This window comes from Wolffia australiana, chromosome 1, assembly GCF_029677425.1.
Source record: "Wolffia australiana isolate 7733 chromosome 1, ASM2967742v1".
Lineage (NCBI taxonomy): Eukaryota > Viridiplantae > Streptophyta > Magnoliopsida > Alismatales > Araceae > Wolffia > Wolffia australiana.
Window position 1 is genome coordinate 27,483,484 of NC_135835.1, and position 19,326 is coordinate 27,502,809.

The window sequence follows — 19,326 nt, forward strand, 5'->3', positions numbered from 1 at the left end:
TCTATTTCTCTACTCTTTCTCTCTCTTGCACCTCTATTCATCTCTCTCTCTCCAGGTGTGTATAAATACCTCGAATATCTGGGAGGTTTGGAGTAGAGAGAATGTCAGTGGAAACGGAGGCTTCGGCGACAAGTTTGGCTCTCTCCGACGTCAACATCAATTGGGAAAGGTGCGCTTCTCGTACTAAATCCAGCTTTTTTTGGCTGAATCGGTCGAATTGAGCTGTTAATTTGAGATGATTCGCTCTAATTATTTCCACTACGATCCTCTCTACTCGGTCGCTCTAATTTTTTGGATTATTTCCACTACGAGCCTTTTTTTGGATGATTCGCTCTAATTGTTTCAGTCGCTCTAATTATTTTCTCGTCGATTTCCGATGCCGCGAAGAAGATCATCATCTCTACTGATTTCATCGACATACATGTGATTATGTTGGAAGATTGTCGTTTAGAATGACCTTCTTGTTGCCTTTCGTAGGTTGAATGTGATTATTACAGTCGATCTTGATTTATTTGTGATTCCTCTAAAGTTCGGCGCGCAATTTAAATTCCTGATTGTCGATGATCGTATTCAACTGAAACATTTATTTATAAATGCTCAAAGTAGTAAGCTGCCATCGAGGTCTGAAACAATCATGAATCAGTTTTATCCTGGTAAAAAGCTTGCTGAGTGCGTTAACATACTGAGTTTCATTCAATTTGAATTTTTGAAATTTATCCATCACGATCAAGACGACGGGGGATCTTGAGCATGCAAAAGGAAGAGAGAGAAAGATAGTGAGATGAAGATTCAATCGGCTGCTCTAATCTTGGTGCACAGTGATGCCACATATAAGCCTGGAAGAGCCGTCGTGATTTGATACGCAAGTTGATCCACTGACAAAACTGTTAAAGGAGGTGTGCAATCTACCTCGCTGTTCTTCCTGATTTCATGAAAAACACACGATTATAAGAAATATAAATTGTGTCTGGTTATCATAGAACAAGCCATGGACTCGGGCGGCAAAATCCCAAGTTCCAAGAGGAACTCCATGAGCTTTGTCAGTGGCTAATAGCTGATAGAGTCCTAGAGGATCTCTATCAAGATCAATAAGAGGAAATGTAGAATGGAAGGTTGAATGGGGAAGAGAGACGAAGAGCTGCTGAATTGGCAATTCTTGGGAGAAGTCTACCAGATGCAGCATTTGTTCTGAAGATTGAAAAGACAAATCCCAAGAAACATAGATGAATTTCATGAATTGATCCGGGTATTTATACCCTCACATCTTGGGGCTTGTGAACGGTTGTGGATCAGGACGTGTGCACAGGCCACATTGCTGTGACAACGGATGGCAAAACTTCATGTCATCGTGAACTGGGTTTGCGATGACACACCCTGCACATTATGCCTCATAGCAATTTGATGTGGGTTTCTGTTCTAGTGGTAAATTCTTGGGAAAAAAATGTAGATATAGTGAGATAGATTGATAAATAGAAGAATACAATCAAGTGTAGTGGCAGTACAGGCGCAGCCTGTACAACTTCTTTCATGTATTGATCTGTGATTTCCCCCCACTTGCCTAATCTGCTCCGTGCTGGTACATCTTCTTGCCTGCTTCCTTAGGAGGAGGACTCACTTTATAGATAGGGGACTGGGATCATATCAGTGTCCAATGGCCAACTGGGAGAATCCAGTGGCCCTGACACCATAATACTAATACAGATTTCACGCAAAATGAATACCAGATGAAATCGGTTCCTGAGTTTAAACAATGGCGAGACAGATGTAGAGAGAGATAACAATGGCTTCTAAGTTAATTTCTATTTTGGCCCATTTAATGTGGGGGGTTACATTGTCTATTAAACTTATCATCAAGAGTAAATGTTCTCTTTCTGAATACTTCCGCGGAAAACATGGGCAGACGATAAAGTTCTTGCCACCTCTGAATTATGTTGAATGATGTAATGTTAAAGATTGATACTTTTCTTTCTTCTCATGGAGCTTTTCTTTCTTCCTGTTTACAAAGTAAATGGTTGAAAGCTAACCAGCCACATACGTGATTTGTTTCCCCTGTTCTTTTTCAGGTTGGATAAGACCAAATTCCATGTCATTGGAGCGATTCTGTTCACCGCTCAGATGGGTTCGCTTCACCCAATTTCTGTTGTCAAAACAAGAATGCAAGTGGTGGAGGGTACTCTTGCGCATATGAATGGATTTTCAGTGTTTAAGAATATAATGAGAAATGATGGAATCCGAGGCATATTCAGAGGCTTTGGTACATCCGCTGTTGGTTCTTTGCCTGGTAGGGTGCTAGCTTTGACTTCCCTGGAGATTTCGAAGGAGATGGTGCTCAAACATACGGAGCATATGAAAATGCCAGAGACTACCCGAGTAGGTCTGGCAAATGGAGTTGCAGGCATGGTCTCAAATGTTGTTTCTTGTGCATATTACGTTCCCTTGGATGTGGTGAGCATGATAACTCTCTCTGGATTTATGTTTATCGATCCATCTACACATCAGTCCAGTAATCCTCCGCTCTTCGATGAATCTACTTGTTTATTTATCAATCCATCACTCTCTTTATTAATGAGTTAATAGCTGTCGATAAATATATCGACCAATCAATGTATGTATCTTTAAATGCATTTATCTATCTATCTATCTATATATTAAAATGTATTTACCAATAGATCTATCTAGCCAGCTATCTAGCTATCTTTCTCTATTTTTTTCTATTTATAAATCATTGCACATTGTGATGTTATACTCATTTCCGTAAACATCATGAATGGGGTTGGTTTGATATTATGGTTTGATATTATGGTTTGATGTCTTCTGCACGGTTGAATGGATCCCATTATCAGATATGCCAAAGGCTCATGGTCCAGGATCTGCCAGGGATATCTACTTATAATGGGCCATTTGATGCCATACGAGGAGTTCTCCGCACCGAGGGTGTCCGAGGTCTTTACAGAGGTTTTGGTTTGACCATGCTAACAATGTCTCCTGCCAATGCTCTATGGTGGGGCGCCTACGGCGCAGCTCAGCACCTCATCTGGAAGTAAATCCATCCACTCCAATCTGAATTTTTATGTGATTAGTTTGAAGTATCTGTCTTCTTTATCCTCTTTGTTTTTTGATAAAGAAAATAAACTATGAAGATTAGCATGGCTATCTGAGCATCCTTACTGCTTTGATGTGGTGTAAGGCCCCAAAGTCTGTGTGACTTGTGGACATACGCAGATTTCTTAATGAAGCAAACTTGGCTATGATGATCATTTTTCTGTTTCATCTTCATTCTTTCCTGCCGTAGAATAAGAAGTTATGGCGGTTGGCATGGAAATCTCGGCTTTTGTTTTGGTGTGCTAGTGGATTCTTCTCTTTTTTTCTTTTGTTTCTTAATAACAAACAAATTTGGGCATGCTATCAGTTTCTCACTCATCCTAATTATTCTCTTCCTTTTCAATTTGGCGCTGGAATTTTTCTGTTTAATTCATTTATTTATTTCTTAAGGCAGAAATCAAGGCCATGAACATTATTCTTCTATTTCATCCTCATTTTTTCGTCATGTAAAAATCAAATTTCTGTAGATTAGTAGGGCTATCTCTGGATCTTTTTTGATTTGACGCCCATGTCTTCTCTTTCTTTTTGGCATCTTCTATCATATCCATAGTTCTTAATGTAGAAAACAGGGTTATGATTACCATTCTTCTGTTTCATCCTCATTCTTCCCTGCTTTAGAATATGAAATTACAGCAATTAGCATGGAAATCCCAGTGTTTGCTGTTATGCGCCTGTTGACTTCTTTTGTTTATTTCATTTCTCTCTTTCTTGACTCTGAAATTTAGGCTCCACCAATCATCCTTTGCTTTCATCTTCATTTTTCTCTTTCCTTTTAATGTGCTGCTGGAATTTTTATGACTATGAAATTTAGGCTCCACCAATCATCCTTCGCTTTCATATTCATTTTTCTCTTTCCTTTTAATGTGCTGCTGGACCTTTTATCTTATTTCACTTGTTTCTTTCTGGAGGCAGAAATCTAGGCTATGATAATTATTATTCCTATTCTTTCCTGACGTACAAAAATAAGTTGCGTCAGTTAACATGAAAATCTCCAATTTATTGATTTGATTACAGAACTCTGGGCTATGGTGGTCATTCCGAGAAGAAACCATCTCATCTAGAGCTGGTGTCAGTTCAGGCCACAGCAGGGACAGTGGCTGGTGCATGCTCCTCTGTGATAACTACTCCAATTGACACCATAAAGACAAGGCTTCAGGTCTCCAGTTTCTTCACTCACTTTTGGATTTCCAGCAATTTCTTGGGTTATGACGAGTTGGGGATCTGAAAGGATCCCAAACCCTTGTCAGTTGTATTTCTGATATTTTCCCTTTGAGTAATTTCCAATTTATATTCCTTTATTCGTTCCCTAAGGAGGGCAGTCAAGAAGTTGAATTTGGACATTGTTTTCTTAAAGGTATTTCTGTCATTCCCCATAGGGTAGCCCTCTCCTAAGTAGGTCAGGTAAAGTTTTTGAATTGGGTGCCAAAAAAATCCTTCTGAAGAGGCACAGGTGTTGATCCTTGCCATCATTATCGTCGGGGCATTTCCATTTTGTGCCTTTACTGTGGTTTCCCTTTAAATGCTTGTAGCCCTCCTCTAAGGAGGGCAGCGAAGACATTAGAAACTCAGCTGGTAAGGGGCATGGGTACCGATCATTACCTGTAGCCATTGCTATTATTAGGGTATTTGCATCATTTGCCTTTAGAGTAATTGATATGCTGAAATGGTATCAAGGACTTTGGAATGATCTTTCTCAAAAAAGGATAAGTGATTAGGTAGAACTACAATTCTACAGGTATTCTCTAACGTATTTCATACAGAACGCTATGGTAGAAAAGAATCAAAAGACAAACTGAGGACCTCCACTCTGCTCCCGCCTCTTTGTCACTCCTTAAAAAAATATGTTGCTAACTTCTTGATGGTTATAGTTCCAGATCGTCCCGGACGTGGATGGTTTTTCGTCCAACGATAAAAAAACCATCCCGTCCAATCATACCAAGATGGTTTTTCATCCCGTCCAGTCCTCCCGGGACGAATTTTCGTCCTGAAATTCGTCCCGGACGAAAAAAACCCATTTTATATTTTTAGTATATTAATATAGATCTTTCAAGTTTTTTAGGGATTTGCTGAGGAGATAGAACACAAAGGGACATATGTACAATTATTTCTGAGTGGCGTCCATTTGCACGCATGTAAAATACAGGGACTTTGATGCAAATTGTCATAGCGAGGCCACGTGGCAACATCTCAACCGTCGGATGTGAATCCGGCGGTTTTCCATCCAGTTTCGTCCGTCCATCATCCAAGACCTCCGGACGGACGGTTTTTTCGGCCCACGGGATGAAAACCGTCCCATCCCATGGTCCCCGGGATGAATTTTCGTCCCAAAATTCGTCTGTATCCTCGGACGGGACAATTTTTTCATCCCGGGACAAAAAAATCGTCCCGTCCGCGTCCCTGCACTATATTCATGGCCGACACTTTATTTTAAAGGATTCAACATGTGGGGGCTTATCCGTAAGTGAGTCAAACTTCCGATCCCTTGCGATACATTCTTGAAAAAAAACATATCAGTAGTTTTCCTTTAAATACCTGAAGACCTCCCCATATGAGGGTAGTGTAGAAGTTATTCGATTGAATCCATTGTTTTTTCTCTCTCATATGAGGGTAGTTTTCCTTTAAATACTGATAATTGTAAACAAGAAAAGAACAATTCTTGATAGCAAATGAAAGAGATTACAGGGTTTTATAGGAAGCCCTAATGGGCTGACTAGAGAGGGCCCTTAATGGGCTAACAAGAGAGAGAAAATAAAGACATGTAATACTCAGATCAACACTCCCCCTCAAGCTGGAGCGTGGATGTTATCCACACCCAGCTTGGAACAGAGCTCCTCAAACCTAGGGGCATGAAGCCCTTTGGTGAAGATATCTGCAAGCTGTTCAGCGGACGGAACATAAGGCGTGCAAAAATCTCCCGATTCAAGCTTCTCTTTGATGAAATGGCGATCGATCTCGATGTGCTTTGTACGGTCATGCTGAACGGGGTCATGAGCAATGCTGATCGCGGATTTGTTGTCGCAGAACAGCTGGACAGGAGAGGGAACTGGACACCGTAGCTCACGAAGAAGCTGGGTAATCCAAAGTGCTTCACACAGACCATGCGCAAGGGCACGGAACTCCGCTTCAGCACTCGATCGAGAGACCACTTTCGCTTCTTGCTCCTCCAAGTAATCAGATTGCCGCCCAAGAAGGTGCAATACCCAGATGTGGACTGACGATCAACCACAGAGCCGGCATAATCTGCATCGGTGTAGACTTCAAGACGCAGGCGGTATGGCGATTTAAACAATAATCCACGGCCAATGGTGCCCTTCAGGAAACGGAGGAGACGATGAGCAGCATGAAAATGGCTCATGCGAGGAGTCTGCATGAACTGACTCGAACACCCACTGAATATGCAATGTCCGGGCGAGTGTGGGTGAGATAAAGCAGTTTTCCCACAAGTCTTCTATATGGGCCAGGCTCAGCAAGCTCCTCATCCGCATCGGCACCAAGTCGATGGTTCGCATCAATCGGTGTCGAAGCAGGCTTGGCGTCCTCCTTTCCAAGCTCACAGAGAAGGTCCACCGTATACTTTCTCTGACAAATAAAGATCCCGCTGGAAGAATAGGCCACCTCTATGCCAAGAAAGTACATCAACGGGCCAAGATGGCGAATAACAAATTCGACGAGATACATAGCCAGCTCAGTAATGGTCGCCGATCATCACCCGTAATAATGATGTCATCCACGTACACAAGAAGAATAGCGACTCCCCCTGACGTGGAATGGCGGTAGAAAAGGGTGTGATCACCATTACACTGACGGTATCCACGACGCTGCATGGCCGTCGTGAAACGACCAAACCAGGTACGAGGAGATTGCTTCAAGCCATATAATGCTTTCTTCAGGCGACAGACAACAGACTGCGGAGACGATGGCACTAAGGAAGTGTAGCCAGGAGGTAATGCCATGTAGATCTCCTCAGTCAACTCTCCATGCAAAAAAGCATTCTTCACGTCATATTGTTGCAAAATCCAGCCCCGATCCGCAGCAAGGGCCAATAAGATCCGCACAATATTCAGCTTGGCGACGGGAGCAAAGGTCTCCTGTTAATCAATGCCATGTTTCTGAGTGAACCCTTGTGCCACAACCCGGGCTTTGTGGCGCTGAATAGAACCATCAGAATTATGCTTCACAGCATACACCCAACGGCTACCCACGAGATGCTTCCCGGCCGGTAGAGGAACCATATCCCACGTTTCATTGTGAGTAAGAGCCTGAAGTTCTTCCGCCATGGCCTGACGCCAATGCGGAAATGAAAGGGCAATGTCCACCGTCTTGGGAAGGGAAGTGGCATCAAGGGAGGTGAGAAGGGCATGATAAGAGGGTGAGAGGCGATGAGAGGAGATAGATTCCGCCAACGGATAGAGGGGAGAGGAACGGGAAGAGGGCAGTACGGCTAATGAGGAGGTGGCAAGAGGGGTGGAGGTTGAGGGAGACGGGGCAGCAAGAGACGAAGAAGGAAGCCGAGGCTTGCGACGAGCAAGGGTAATACTGTAGCATTTTTCAGGCGGGCAGCGACGGATAGGGAGCGGAGGAATCGAAGAAGGTGCAGCAGAAGGGTCGAGCGCAGGAGCAGATACTGGAGGAGGCTCCACAGGAGGGACTGAGACGGCGGCCGGAGGCGGGTCGGGAGGCACAATTGCTGGAGGAGCAACAGGCGGAGACACGTCGGGCGGGGCCGGTGAAGAGGGACGAGGGACGAGGATGAGGAATTTGAGTGGATCGGAGGGAGATGGGGACGATGAGGGTTCAGGAGAGGAGGAGGAATAGTAGGGAAGCAATTCATCAAACGTGGCATCTTTGGTGACGACGAACCGACGAGAGGGTGGATGATAGCATAAATAGCCTTTTTGGGTGGAAGAATAGCCAACAAACACACACTTGATAGCACGGGGATCCAGTTTATCACGACCAAGTTGGTGGTTGGGCGCATAGCATACACATCCAAATACACGAGGAGTAAGATGAGTTCGGAGAGAGAGAGTTGGAAAGGAATGCTGAAGACGGTCAATGGGAGTGGAGTAGTCAAGCACTCGAGATGGAAGGCGATTAAGAAGATGGATGGCGGTGGAGACGGCTTCCCCCCAAAAATACTTGGGCACATGCATATGGAAGAGAAGGCTCCGAGTCATTTCAAAGATGTGACGGAATTTTCTTTCGGCAACGCCATTTTGCTGTGGTGTATAGGGACAAGAAGTTTCATGGATAATGCCTATGTCTTGGAAGAAGGTGCTTAACGTGGTGTTAACGTAGTCTTTAGCATTGTCGGAGCGGAAGCGTTAATGGATATAGAGAATTGAGTTTGGATAAGGGAGTAAAATTGAGGAATGACACGAGATATCTCCGATTTGTTCTTCAAGAAATATGCCCACGTGAATCGAGTAGCGTCGTCAATAAAGATGCATAACCACCGAGAACCGGAAGTACTATGAATAGGGAAGGCCCCACATCGGTGTGAATAAGGGAGAATGGGGTCGAAGAATGAGAAGGCGAGATAGGATACGTGGTACGATGATGTTTGGCAATTCGACAAGCAGTACAAACAAACGGTCCACAGAATGGCCTTGAAAGAGTTTAGGAAAGAGACGATAAAGAGTAGCAAAAGAAGGATGGCCGAGACGTCGATGAAGAAGCCACAAACGCTTGTGGGAAGCCGAAAGGGAAACTGCCGCAGCAGCAAAAGCAAGAGAACTCGAACAAGGACGAACAAGATAGAGCCCCTCATGCTCCTCAGCAATGGAAATCGTCCTCCCCGACACCTTATCACGATAAAAACATGAATTAGGAGAGAAGGTAAGGTCTTGTTTCAAGTCGCGAACAAGGCTAGATAGGGAGAGAAGATGATGAGTAAGGCGAGGAACATGAAGAACTTTAGATAGATGCATAGAAGAGGAAAGGGCTACACGACCAATACCCGCCACGGTGAGAAGATCGCCGGAGGCTGTTTTAACTTTGGAGGAGCCAGAAACGGGTGCATAAGTTTGAAAGGCTCGAGGATTTGGGGTCATGTGGGCGGTGGCACCAGAATCAAGAAGCCAAGTGGAAGAGGAAAAAGAATGGCCAGGAGGGGATGTAGGTGTGGGAAGACTGGTGGACATACCTGCGTGGGCCAAGGAGCATGAGCCCACGACTGGAGGATCAAGCAAGCGGCGTAGACGCTCCATCTCTTCCGGAGTGAAGCTAGCGGGCGAGGCACTAGTCGGGAGAAGACCGTACAGCATAGGCACTTGACCCGGGGGGGACACGGACGAGGCGGCTGCAGCAAGGTTGCTCGGTTGTGCGCGTTTCCGTTGAAGCTTGTAGCACGTCTCCTTAGAGTGACCTCGCTTCTTGCAGTAATTGCAAAACAGCGAAGGATCACCCTTTGGAGAATCCTCCGTCCGAGCCGTCGGACCACGTGGCAAAGAGCCGGGTGGTGGAGTCGACGATGGGCGTGCAGGCGAAGAGGAATGAGCTACAAGTGCCGGCCGAGTTCTGGGCCTGCTGAAAGCGGATTCTTCAACTCGCACACTGTGGAGCGCATCCTTGAAGGTAGGACCAGTCTCCCGATGAATAAGCTGAGCCTGCATAACTTCATATTCCGGGTTCAGTCCCATAAGAAACTGGAAAACCCGGTTGAAGAGTATATTGGCGGTCCGCCGGATGGGGGTCGGGCGGCATGTAGTAGTCAATTTCATTCCACAACGAAATGAGCTCCGTGCTGTACTCCATGATAGACCGGTCCCCTTGACGCAGGTTAGCGGCCCGATGTACCAATTCGTACAGAGTCGCAATGTTGTGCTTCTTGGAGTGGCTCTCAAGTGCTGCTTCCCAGACGCCGAGCCGACTCTAGAGACATGAATTCACCTTAACACTAGGTGAAATACTGTCCAAGAGCCAACGATGAACTACCCTCAACGCCCAGCCAGTCATAATACTTGGGATCGGTCCGAAGGTCCGTCTTCTAGAAGATGGCGATGAGACGCCCTTTAAAGTTATCTGGACGCATCGCGCCATTGCAGGAGATTGAATCCAGTAAACATACCATCCGGAGGCATCCGAGGCAAAGAGGATGGTCCAGAGGAGGACGACCAATTCCCGGGCTCGAGAGGCACCGCAGATGCATGTGGCGAGATACGGCGCCGAGTCTGGCGTGACAGTAGAGGTCTCAGCTTCAACCGGGTTCGTCATGATGAAAGCAGAGTAGACCACAGTCGGGCGCCAGAACGACGAAGCCGGGACTGCAGGCGCCGAGGCGTCGGGCGCCGGGACTGCAGCGCCGACGCGTCGGCGCCGGACGGCGGGTGCCGGACGTCGGGCGCTGGACGTCGGTCGCCGGGCAGCGCGAGCCGAGGGCTCGAGCCGGGCGGCCCGAGCCGGAGGGCGCGAGCCAAGGCGGCGCGGCCGGGGCAGCGGCGCCGAGCGGAAGACGCTGGGACAGCGGACGCCAGAAGCGAGCGCCTGGGAGGCCCGGGCGAGACGGCGAGAGACCGGAGCGCGAGATCAGGCGGTCGTGAGAACCGCCGAAGATCGGAGCGCAAGGTCGAGCCCAGGAAACCCAGATTAGGGTTAGGGTTAGGGCTCTGATACCATGTAAACAAGAAAAGACCAATTCTTGATAGCAAATGAAAGAGATTACAGGGTTTTATAGGAAGCCCTAATGGGCTGACTAGAGAGGGCCCTTAATGGGCTAACAAGAGAGAGAAAATAAAGACATGTAATACTCAGATCAACAATAATGATTTAAGATAATGTTTACTTTTTCTCTCTCATAGTGCTTGTTTTCTATCAGGTGATGGATAATTATGGAGCGGGACGGCCGTCAATCAGAAAGACAACCCGTTTGCTGATAGAGGAAGATGGCTGGGCAGGGTTTTACAGGGGTTTTGGGCCGCGCTTCCTCAATATGTCGCTCTGGGGCACCTCCATGATTGTCACCTACGAACTTATTAGTAAGTGATAATATCCTTCTCTCCCACTCTCTTTCTCTCTCTATTTCAATCTGTCCTTTCTTCTCAATCTTATAAGTAAGTGTAACTTTCTCTCTCTCTCATGTTGTACCTTCTAAAACTCACTCTTATGTAGTCACCCTCTTCTCTCTATATAAGTACATACTTCACAATCTTTCAGTTTTCGTCCTATCCTATCTCTCTCTCTCTCTTGTGGTGCTGATCCCATACCTTCTTTATCCATGAATCTCTCTCTCTCCCTGATTCCCAAACCCACTCTCGCAGAGTCGGCCTCGTCTCTGTTGTAGTAGATTCTTCTCACTCTTTATGTATCTCTCTCTCTCTCTCCATGTCTCTTCGACGATCTCTAACCTTCTCTATCCATGAGTCTCTCTTTACTTAAGTAGATGCCTCTCTCTTTGTCCGTGTTTCGGCCGCTTCATACTCCCTTCTTTGTCCATAACATCTCTCTCTCTCTCTCAATATCTCTCTGCAAATCTATTCCATTCTCTATGTATATAATCTCTCTTGCCCATCTATGCATCTCTTCCCTCTCTATCTAAAATCTCTCTCTCTCCCTCTACTCTTTGTTTAGCTTCCCTTGTATAAATTTTAGTCTCTCCCTCTCTCTCTCTATAAAACAATCCATTACTCCCATCCCTATTTCTATCTCTTCATACACCTTTATCTCTGTTTGTCTTTCTCTAAACTTGCCTGTGTGATTCGTACTTTTGGTTACAGAACGGCTCTCGCTGAAGCAGGAGTGAATCTTCATCGGAATCACGGCATTACGGTACCTTAATTTTTGCTCGTCGATGATCGGCAATTACTCATAGAAAAGAATTTTATTTAACCCCCAATCATTAGCCTGTAGATTAATTTTGTAATTGTTCAAAAAAAAAAGTAAGAAGTGAGCAACATACATCAGACATTCTTTGTGCCATATTTATTTAATATTTTACCAATTTTTTGTGCCCAGAGTTTGTTGATCATTGATTGATCAACTGATGTTAAAGGAAAAAAAACTAAACTTACATTATTAGGGATTTTTCTCTTATAAATTTTTCGATGAAATTATGAGTTCCTTGCTGTTCGGTGTGAGGTGCTTATAGTGGTGGGGTTTCTCCTATCACGGCCACTGGCCATTATTCTGACTATCGTCACCGTCTCAAGAAAAGGAAACTAACCAAGGCACACGTCTAATGAACACGAAAACTAACCTAGATACCGGAATCATCTGATTACAACTTTGGATTTGGACTTGATAGTCAATTAATCTACTCCCAGCATCTCAATTCTTGATACAAATTTAGAGTATCATGTCCCTTCTAGCAACGTCTCGTACTCGTCTATCGTCTTATCTCCATTGTTCTCATTACATGTTCCCATTTATCCACATTGAATGGGTATTGGTTGGAGGTTCTTCTTCAAGTGGTGAGATCCTCCTTGACATGGGAGTGATTTCCTGGGCCACAAAAAGAGGTCTGATACCTGTTGTATGTGGTAAATGATGGTTGGAAAAATCAGAATTGGTTGTAGATTTTCTGGGGTCTGAGATTTTTTTGGTTTGTTTAATTGAAAAGTTGGTTGAAATAAATCGAAGACAAGTAAAATCTTCCACTGGATCAATGATATATTTTCCAACGTAAATCAGTTGAGACGATTGATTGATCATTGATTGGAGATTAAAAATCAGACATTTTTTTATAGAGAGTGATTAATGATTGGGAGCTAAAAAGATATCTGTCTTGTTCTCTTTTTTTTTTTTTTTAAAGATATCAACCAAGAACATATTTCATTCTCTCATGTCAAAAACCCAAATATGACCTTACACTTTCATAACTCATCAAATTCAAATTACCTCATGTATATCTGCAATGTAAAAATGTTGAATACCAATTAATGAATACACTGCTTGAAATTTGTTTAATACTAATGAAATAAATCCATAATAGTGTTGGAAACTATTTAGTGGAAGTTTTCTTTTGAGGTCATGTTTTAAGGATACACAAAATTGAACAAACTTTTTTCCTGTTGGCCAATAATTCAATGATGTTCCTTTACTGAGATGATGTGCCATAAATTATCAATGTTGAAGCTCTTTCATAAGTCTGTGCACTGACACATAATAACAGATTAAACATATTCGTTTGATTATAAATATTATTTTTAATCATATGAATAATTATTAAACAGACATGATTGATAGCGTGCTTCAAAATATTTATTTTTTCTCATGATTCTTGTAAAATATAATTTTGGGAACTCTGTTTTTAGATGAAACAAGGTAAACTTTTTATTAAAAGTCAAAATAATATCAAATAATTATTTCAATCATGTCAGTGGGCCAACACATGGATTGAAGACATTCATTGGATTGTTATGATGTTATTGATTTTTACTCGTATCCTAACGTTTTTCTTGGATATAGGTGCTTCCTCAAGAGTTTAGATTATTCTTAGTTTATTTTAAAATTACCTTTTGTTCCAGGAAGTCAGCTATTGAGAACCGTTAGTATACTATTATGTCTAAAAAATAAAAGAATAATAATCATGTGAATAAATCAAGCTTTAAGTCACAGTGAGGTGTTAAAATTGAGGAAATGTTACAATGAAGATAGTCTCTTGTGCATCATGCTGATTAGTAACTAGAAACATGATAATAGAGAGATAAATCATTATTATCATTTGAAATTATAAAATCAACATAAACATATTTATTTACTGCTCTTGTTTATATTGCAAGAAAATATGGTTAGTGTTTTAATTTACATAACTTGTAATTTCAAACACACAACTGATATTTATTATAATAACTAAAGTTTAAATAGGTTCAGTTTCATTTTTATGATCACATTGTATACTATTTATCAACATGTTAATGTATGAAGTATTTTGACATGTAGAAGGCATATGATATAGGATACAGGTTTTTTTGAAACCTGAAAGAGCTTAAAATTTATAACCTGAAATGAAAATTTAAATAATGTTTCTACTGTACAAATTTTATTCTACTTTTTTAGGTTCTTCCCCTCAATACGGTGTAGGAAATTTTCATCTGAATAAGGTGTGCAATTTTAATGTGCTCTGACATTCACACCGGCAACTATTTCGCATAATAGAAGATATAATTTAATGGGAACACTACTTGAATAATTATATCCCCCAGAAATTACTTATTACCACTACAAAATTATGTTATTTTCTCCTGGGTAAACAAAAACCCAGTGTGATTTAAATGGCAAGGAATGATGTGTAGAAACAAAAGACAAGCATGGGATAATTTCTCATACATAGGAACACACGATATCTTATGATGAGTTACCAAAAATACACTGCATATTATCTTGAGGATCTCGACAAGGTTGACCATAGGTTTGATTGGTATCATAGAACCTTTGTATGCCTGTATGTCTCTCTATCTCTCTCTCAATGTATCAACCTCTTATGAAAAAGATAAAACAAACAGAGAAAAATTATTTAAATAAATTTAACGACACATTAAATGGCCAATAATTAAACTCAAAAGATAAAGTATTAAGCTCTTTATCAATTCCTGATACATATAATTTATGTAAAAGTAGAAACCAGAGTTAAAATAGTTGTCAAATGATTGTAATTTGTTTAAGGGGGTTATATTATGATGATCTACAGGACCTTGGGATGTCCATCTAGTGTGGGAGGTTGGTGACATTGCGCTTTGTGTGTCTCTATCTCTTAATTTCTCTGCCTCTCATGGGAAAAATCATTATTATTTAAAATAAAGAAATGCAGAAAAAGACTCTTTCTCAGTTACAAATAACTAATGTGTAGAAGAAAATTAACAATCATGTATTCATGAAGGGGGATCATATTATGATGATGTAGAGGACATTGGCAAGGTTGTACATGAGAGGGTGGTAGGTGCCATATCAGACACACATGCATGTCAATATCTCTCCGATGGCAAAAATGAACTAAGTAAAACATAAGTTAAATAATAGTTTGACATATATATATATAACCCTTATTATTTAAGTTAAAAATGTGGCATACAACTTTTTTGTATTTCCTCATACAAAGAATGTAAGAAAAAGTAGCAACCAGATTTTATTAATATCTGATAGATACTATAATTTATTGAGGGGTGGGGGGGGGGGAGTTATGTTATGATGATGCACATGACCTTGGGGAGTTATCTTATGCTGTTGTTAAATTCTTGGGGAGGTCCTTCATAAGGGGATCATAGGTGGAGCAGAAAAAGTAGCAACCAGATTTTATTAATATCTGATAGATATTATAAGTTATTTTTTTGGGGGGGGGTTATGTTATGATGATGCACATGACCTTGGGGAGTTATCTTATGCTGTTGTTAAATTCTTGGGGAGGTCCTTCATAAGGGGATCATAGGTGGAGCAGAAAAAGTAGCAACCAGATTTTATTAATATCTGATAGATATTATAAGTTATTTTTTTGGGGGGGGGTTATGTTATGATGATGCACATGACCTTGGGGGGTTATCTTATGCTGTTGTTAAATTCTTGGGAGGTCCTTCATAAGGGGATCATAGGTGGAGCAGAAAAAGTAGCAACCAGATTTTATTAATATCTGATAGATATTATAAGTTATTTTTTTGGGGGGGGGTTATGTTATGATGATGCACATGACCTTGGGGAGTTATCTTATGCTGTTGTTAAATTCTTGGGGAGGTCCTTCATAAGGGGATCATAGGTGGAGCAGAAAAAGTAGCAACCAGATTTTATTAATATCTGATAGATATTATAAGTTATTTTTTTTGAGGGGGGGTTATGTTATGATGATGCACATGACCTTGGGGAGTTATCTTATTCTGTTGTTAAATTCTTGGGGAGGTCCTTCATAAGGGGATCATAGGTGGAGCAGAAAAAGTAGCAACCAGATTTTATTAATATCTGATAGATATTATAAGTTATTTTTTTGGGGGGGGGGTTATGTTATGATGATGCACATGACCTTGGGGAGTTATCTTATTCTGTTGTTAAATTCTTGGGGAGGTCTTTCATAAGGGGATCATAGGTGCCTTATTGGCTCCCTCTCAGTACTTTTACCTCACCTCCGAATAATAGAAGCGATAAAATAAAACTATATCATGAATTTAACAACAAAATAATAAAAGCGATGTTATCTAAATTTAAAATGCAGCAGAAAACTCTTGGACAGTTCCTCATACATAAAAACAGCAATCAGCTACTGGGAATAGTTGATACAAAACTATAGTAAGTGATGGATAATCATCATAAAATATTGTACGGGCATCGTATTATGATGAGCTTGAGGAGCTTGGCTAGGTCCTTCATGAGTGGGGTGATAGGTGCCTTATCAGATCTCTGTCTTGGTATCTCTACCTCTCATTCCAAAAATAGAAGAGATAAAAAAAAACTAAAAAAATAATTTAACCAGATAATAATAAAATCAATAATATTTAAACTCAAATAGTGCAGCAGAAAACTATTGGGCACTTCCTCTTACATTGAGTGCAAAGAAAAAAACAACCAGCTATTGGGAATAGTTGATATAAAATTATAGTTCCTCATAAATAGAGTCCAAAGAAAATATGCAACCAGGTATTCAAATAATAGATATAAAACTTTAGTAGATGACATATAATCATAACCAGTATTGTTTAAACTCAAAAAATGTCCTCTTGATTAGTTCCTCATACATAGAGTACAAAGAAAATCAGCAACCAGCTATTAAGAATAATTGATATGAAACTATAGTAGGTACCATATAATCATAATCAATGTTGTTTAAACTAAAAAATGCCCAATTGGTTAGTTCCTCATACATAGAGTGCAAAGAAATTCAGCAAGAAGTTATAGAAAATAATTGATAGAAGACTATAGTAGGTGACATATAGTCATAACCAATTTATTTAAACTCAAAAAATACTCTGTTGGGAAATTCCTCATACATAGAAAAGCAGAAACCAGATATTGGGAATAATTGACAGAAAACTATAGAAGGTGACAGATAATCATAACCAATATTATTTAAACTCTAAAGATGACCTCTCGGGCTGTTCCTAATACATATAGTGCAAAGAAAATCAGAAACCAGAAATTAAGAATAATTGATAGAAAACTATAGTGGGTGACATATAATTTTAATAACCAATACTATTTAAACTAAAAAAATGCCCTCTTGGGCTGTTCCTCATAAAAATGCCCTCATATATTGCAAAGAAAACCAGCAATCAGCCAATGGGAAGAATCGATTTAAAACTATTCTAGGTGATGGATAATCATGCTAATTTATTGAAGGGGGATTGTATTATGATGAGCTAGAGGAGCTGGCAAGGTCCTTCATTAGTGAGTGATTGGCACATTATCAGATCTCTCTCTTTATTTCTTCCTCTTACAATAAATCTATTCAGAACTTGACAGGATAATAAGATAACCAAAATTATTTAAACTCAAAAATGCACTATTGGGCAGCTGCTCATACATAGGTTGCAAAGAAAATCAGCAACCAGATATTGAGAAATAATTGATAGAAAACTACGGTGGGTGATAGATAATCATAACCATTATTATTTAAACTCAAAATATGCCTTTTGGTCAGTTCCTCTTACATATAATGCAAAGAAAGTCAGCAACCCGCTACTGGGAATAATTTATAGATAATTGTCACCTATATTATTTAAACTCAAAACATTCTCTCTTGGTCAGTTCCTCATACGTAGAGTGGAAAGAAAGTCACCAACCAGCTAACAGGAAGAATCAATAGAAAACTATTGTAGGTGATGGATAACCATGATAAATTATTGAAGGGGGATTGTATTATGATGAGCTAGAGGAGCTTGGCAAAGTCCTTCATGAGAGGGTGATTGGCGCATTATCAGATCTCTCTCTTTATTTCTACCTCTTATACCAAAAATATTAAAATTTTGACTGGAGAATAAGATAACCGGTATTATTTAAACTCAAAAAATGCACTCTTGGGCTGTTCCTCATGTATGCATTGCCAATAAAATCAGCAACCAGCTATTGTGAATAATTGATAGAAAACTATAGTAGGTGACAGTCTGACAGATAACCATAACCAATATTATTTAAACCCAAAAATGCCGTCCTGAGCGGTTCCCCATGCATAGATTGCAATGAAAATCAGCAACTAGCTATTGTGAAGAGTTGAAAGAAACCTATAGTGGGTACAGATAATCTTAAGAATATTATTCAAACTCAAAAAATGCACTCTTGGGCTGTTCCTCATACATAGATTGCAAACAAAACCAGCAAGCTGCTAATGGGAATAGATGATAGAAACCTACAGTGGGTGACAGATAATCTTAATAATCAATATTATTTCAACTCAAAATATGCACTCTCGGGCTGTTCCTCATAAACAGATTGCAAACAAAACCAGCAACCAGCTAATGAGAATAGTTGATAGAAACCTATAGCGGGTGATGGATAATCTTAATAAACAATATTATTTAAACTCAAAAAATGCACTCCTGGGTAGTTCCTCATACATAGATTGCAAACAAAAACAGCAACCAGCTAATGGGAATTGTTGATAGAAAAATGCAGTAGGTGATGGATAATCATGATAATTTATTGAAGAGTGGGGTGGTATTATGAGGAGCTAGAGGAGCTTGGCAAGGTCCTTCATGAGGGGGCTATTGGCGCGGTAGAAAGTGGCAAACTCAGGGAAGGAGACGAAGCCATCACGGTCAGTGTCCAGTTCAGCCATCATTCGGCCAACGTCGTCAGGAGAAGCCTGGCCAACAGAGCAGCAGAAGGCCTCCTTGAGCTCCTCCCTTGATATCTTTCCATCGCCGTTGGTGTCGAATCGCTTGAATATCTTCTCCATCTCTGCCGTATCCTCCACCTCCTGCGCGTTCCCCGCCATCTCTCTCTCTTGATATGTGTGTATCTCTCTCTCTCTAGATTTCTTTCTTGCTCTTGTTCGTTGTTTTGGGATGTCTCCTTCTCTGGGTCGTCGTCGGGGTTGGAGATTATGAAGGGTGGGAAGGAGGAGATGGGAAGGGTGGGTTGTCCGCCGTTTGGCGCGGAGAGGGAGTGTTTTTGGCGTTGGTCCTGTGTTTCCGGCCTGAGAGCCGCTCAGCCAAGAACATCTCTCTCTCCCGCCCTCCCTCCCTCTCTCTTCTCTCTCTCTCTCTCTCTCTCTCTCTCTTTCTCTCTCGCTCTCTCTCTCTCTCTCCTGTCTCTTTCACTCTCTCCTCCTCCTCCCTCTCTCTCTCTCTCTCTCTCTCTCTCTCTCTCTCT

General features: G+C 41.4%; 2 protein-coding genes across 3 annotated transcripts; one reads left to right on the top strand and one right to left on the bottom strand.

Annotated features, from left to right (window-relative positions):
- On the top strand, positions 1-12,051 carry LOC144716991 (uncharacterized). Of its 2 annotated transcripts, none has more exons than XM_078592298.1 (6): positions 1-169; positions 2,064-2,445; positions 2,844-3,040; positions 4,117-4,258; positions 10,919-11,078; positions 11,817-12,051. In XM_078592298.1, the coding sequence occupies exons 1-6, from the start codon at positions 102-104 to the stop codon at positions 11,840-11,842; spliced, it is 975 nt and encodes a 324-aa protein (XP_078448424.1). In that variant the 5' UTR covers positions 1-101; the 3' UTR covers positions 11,843-12,051. The 2 variants fall into 2 exon arrangements, with proteins under 2 accessions (XP_078448424.1, XP_078448432.1); XM_078592306.1 differs by lacking the exon at positions 1-169 and adding an exon at positions 735-896.
- Positions 12,052-18,682: 6,631 nt separating this feature from the next.
- Positions 18,683-19,192, bottom strand: LOC144711890 (polcalcin Syr v 3-like). The gene has a single exon (XM_078586064.1). It carries the CDS (start codon positions 18,947-18,949, stop codon positions 18,683-18,685), a length of 267 nt encoding a protein of 88 aa, XP_078442190.1. The 5' UTR covers positions 18,950-19,192.
- Positions 19,193-19,326: the final 134 nt, after the last annotated feature.

Excerpts from the sequence above, each read along its gene's own strand:
- LOC144716991 (XM_078592298.1), top strand. The coding sequence starts at position 102 with ATGTCAGTGGAAACGGAGGCTTCGGCGACAAGTTTGGCTCTCTCCGAC. Across the intron at positions 170-2,063 it reads GTCAACATCAATTGGGAAAG|GTTGGATAAGACCAAATTCC; the intron begins GTGCGCTTCTCG and ends GTTCTTTTTCAG. Across the intron at positions 3,041-4,116 it reads GCTCAGCACCTCATCTGGAA|AACTCTGGGCTATGGTGGTC; the intron begins GTAAATCCATCC and ends ATTTGATTACAG.
- LOC144711890 (XM_078586064.1), bottom strand. The coding sequence starts at position 18,949 with ATGGCGGGGAACGCGCAGGAGGTGGAGGATACGGCAGAGATGGAGAAG.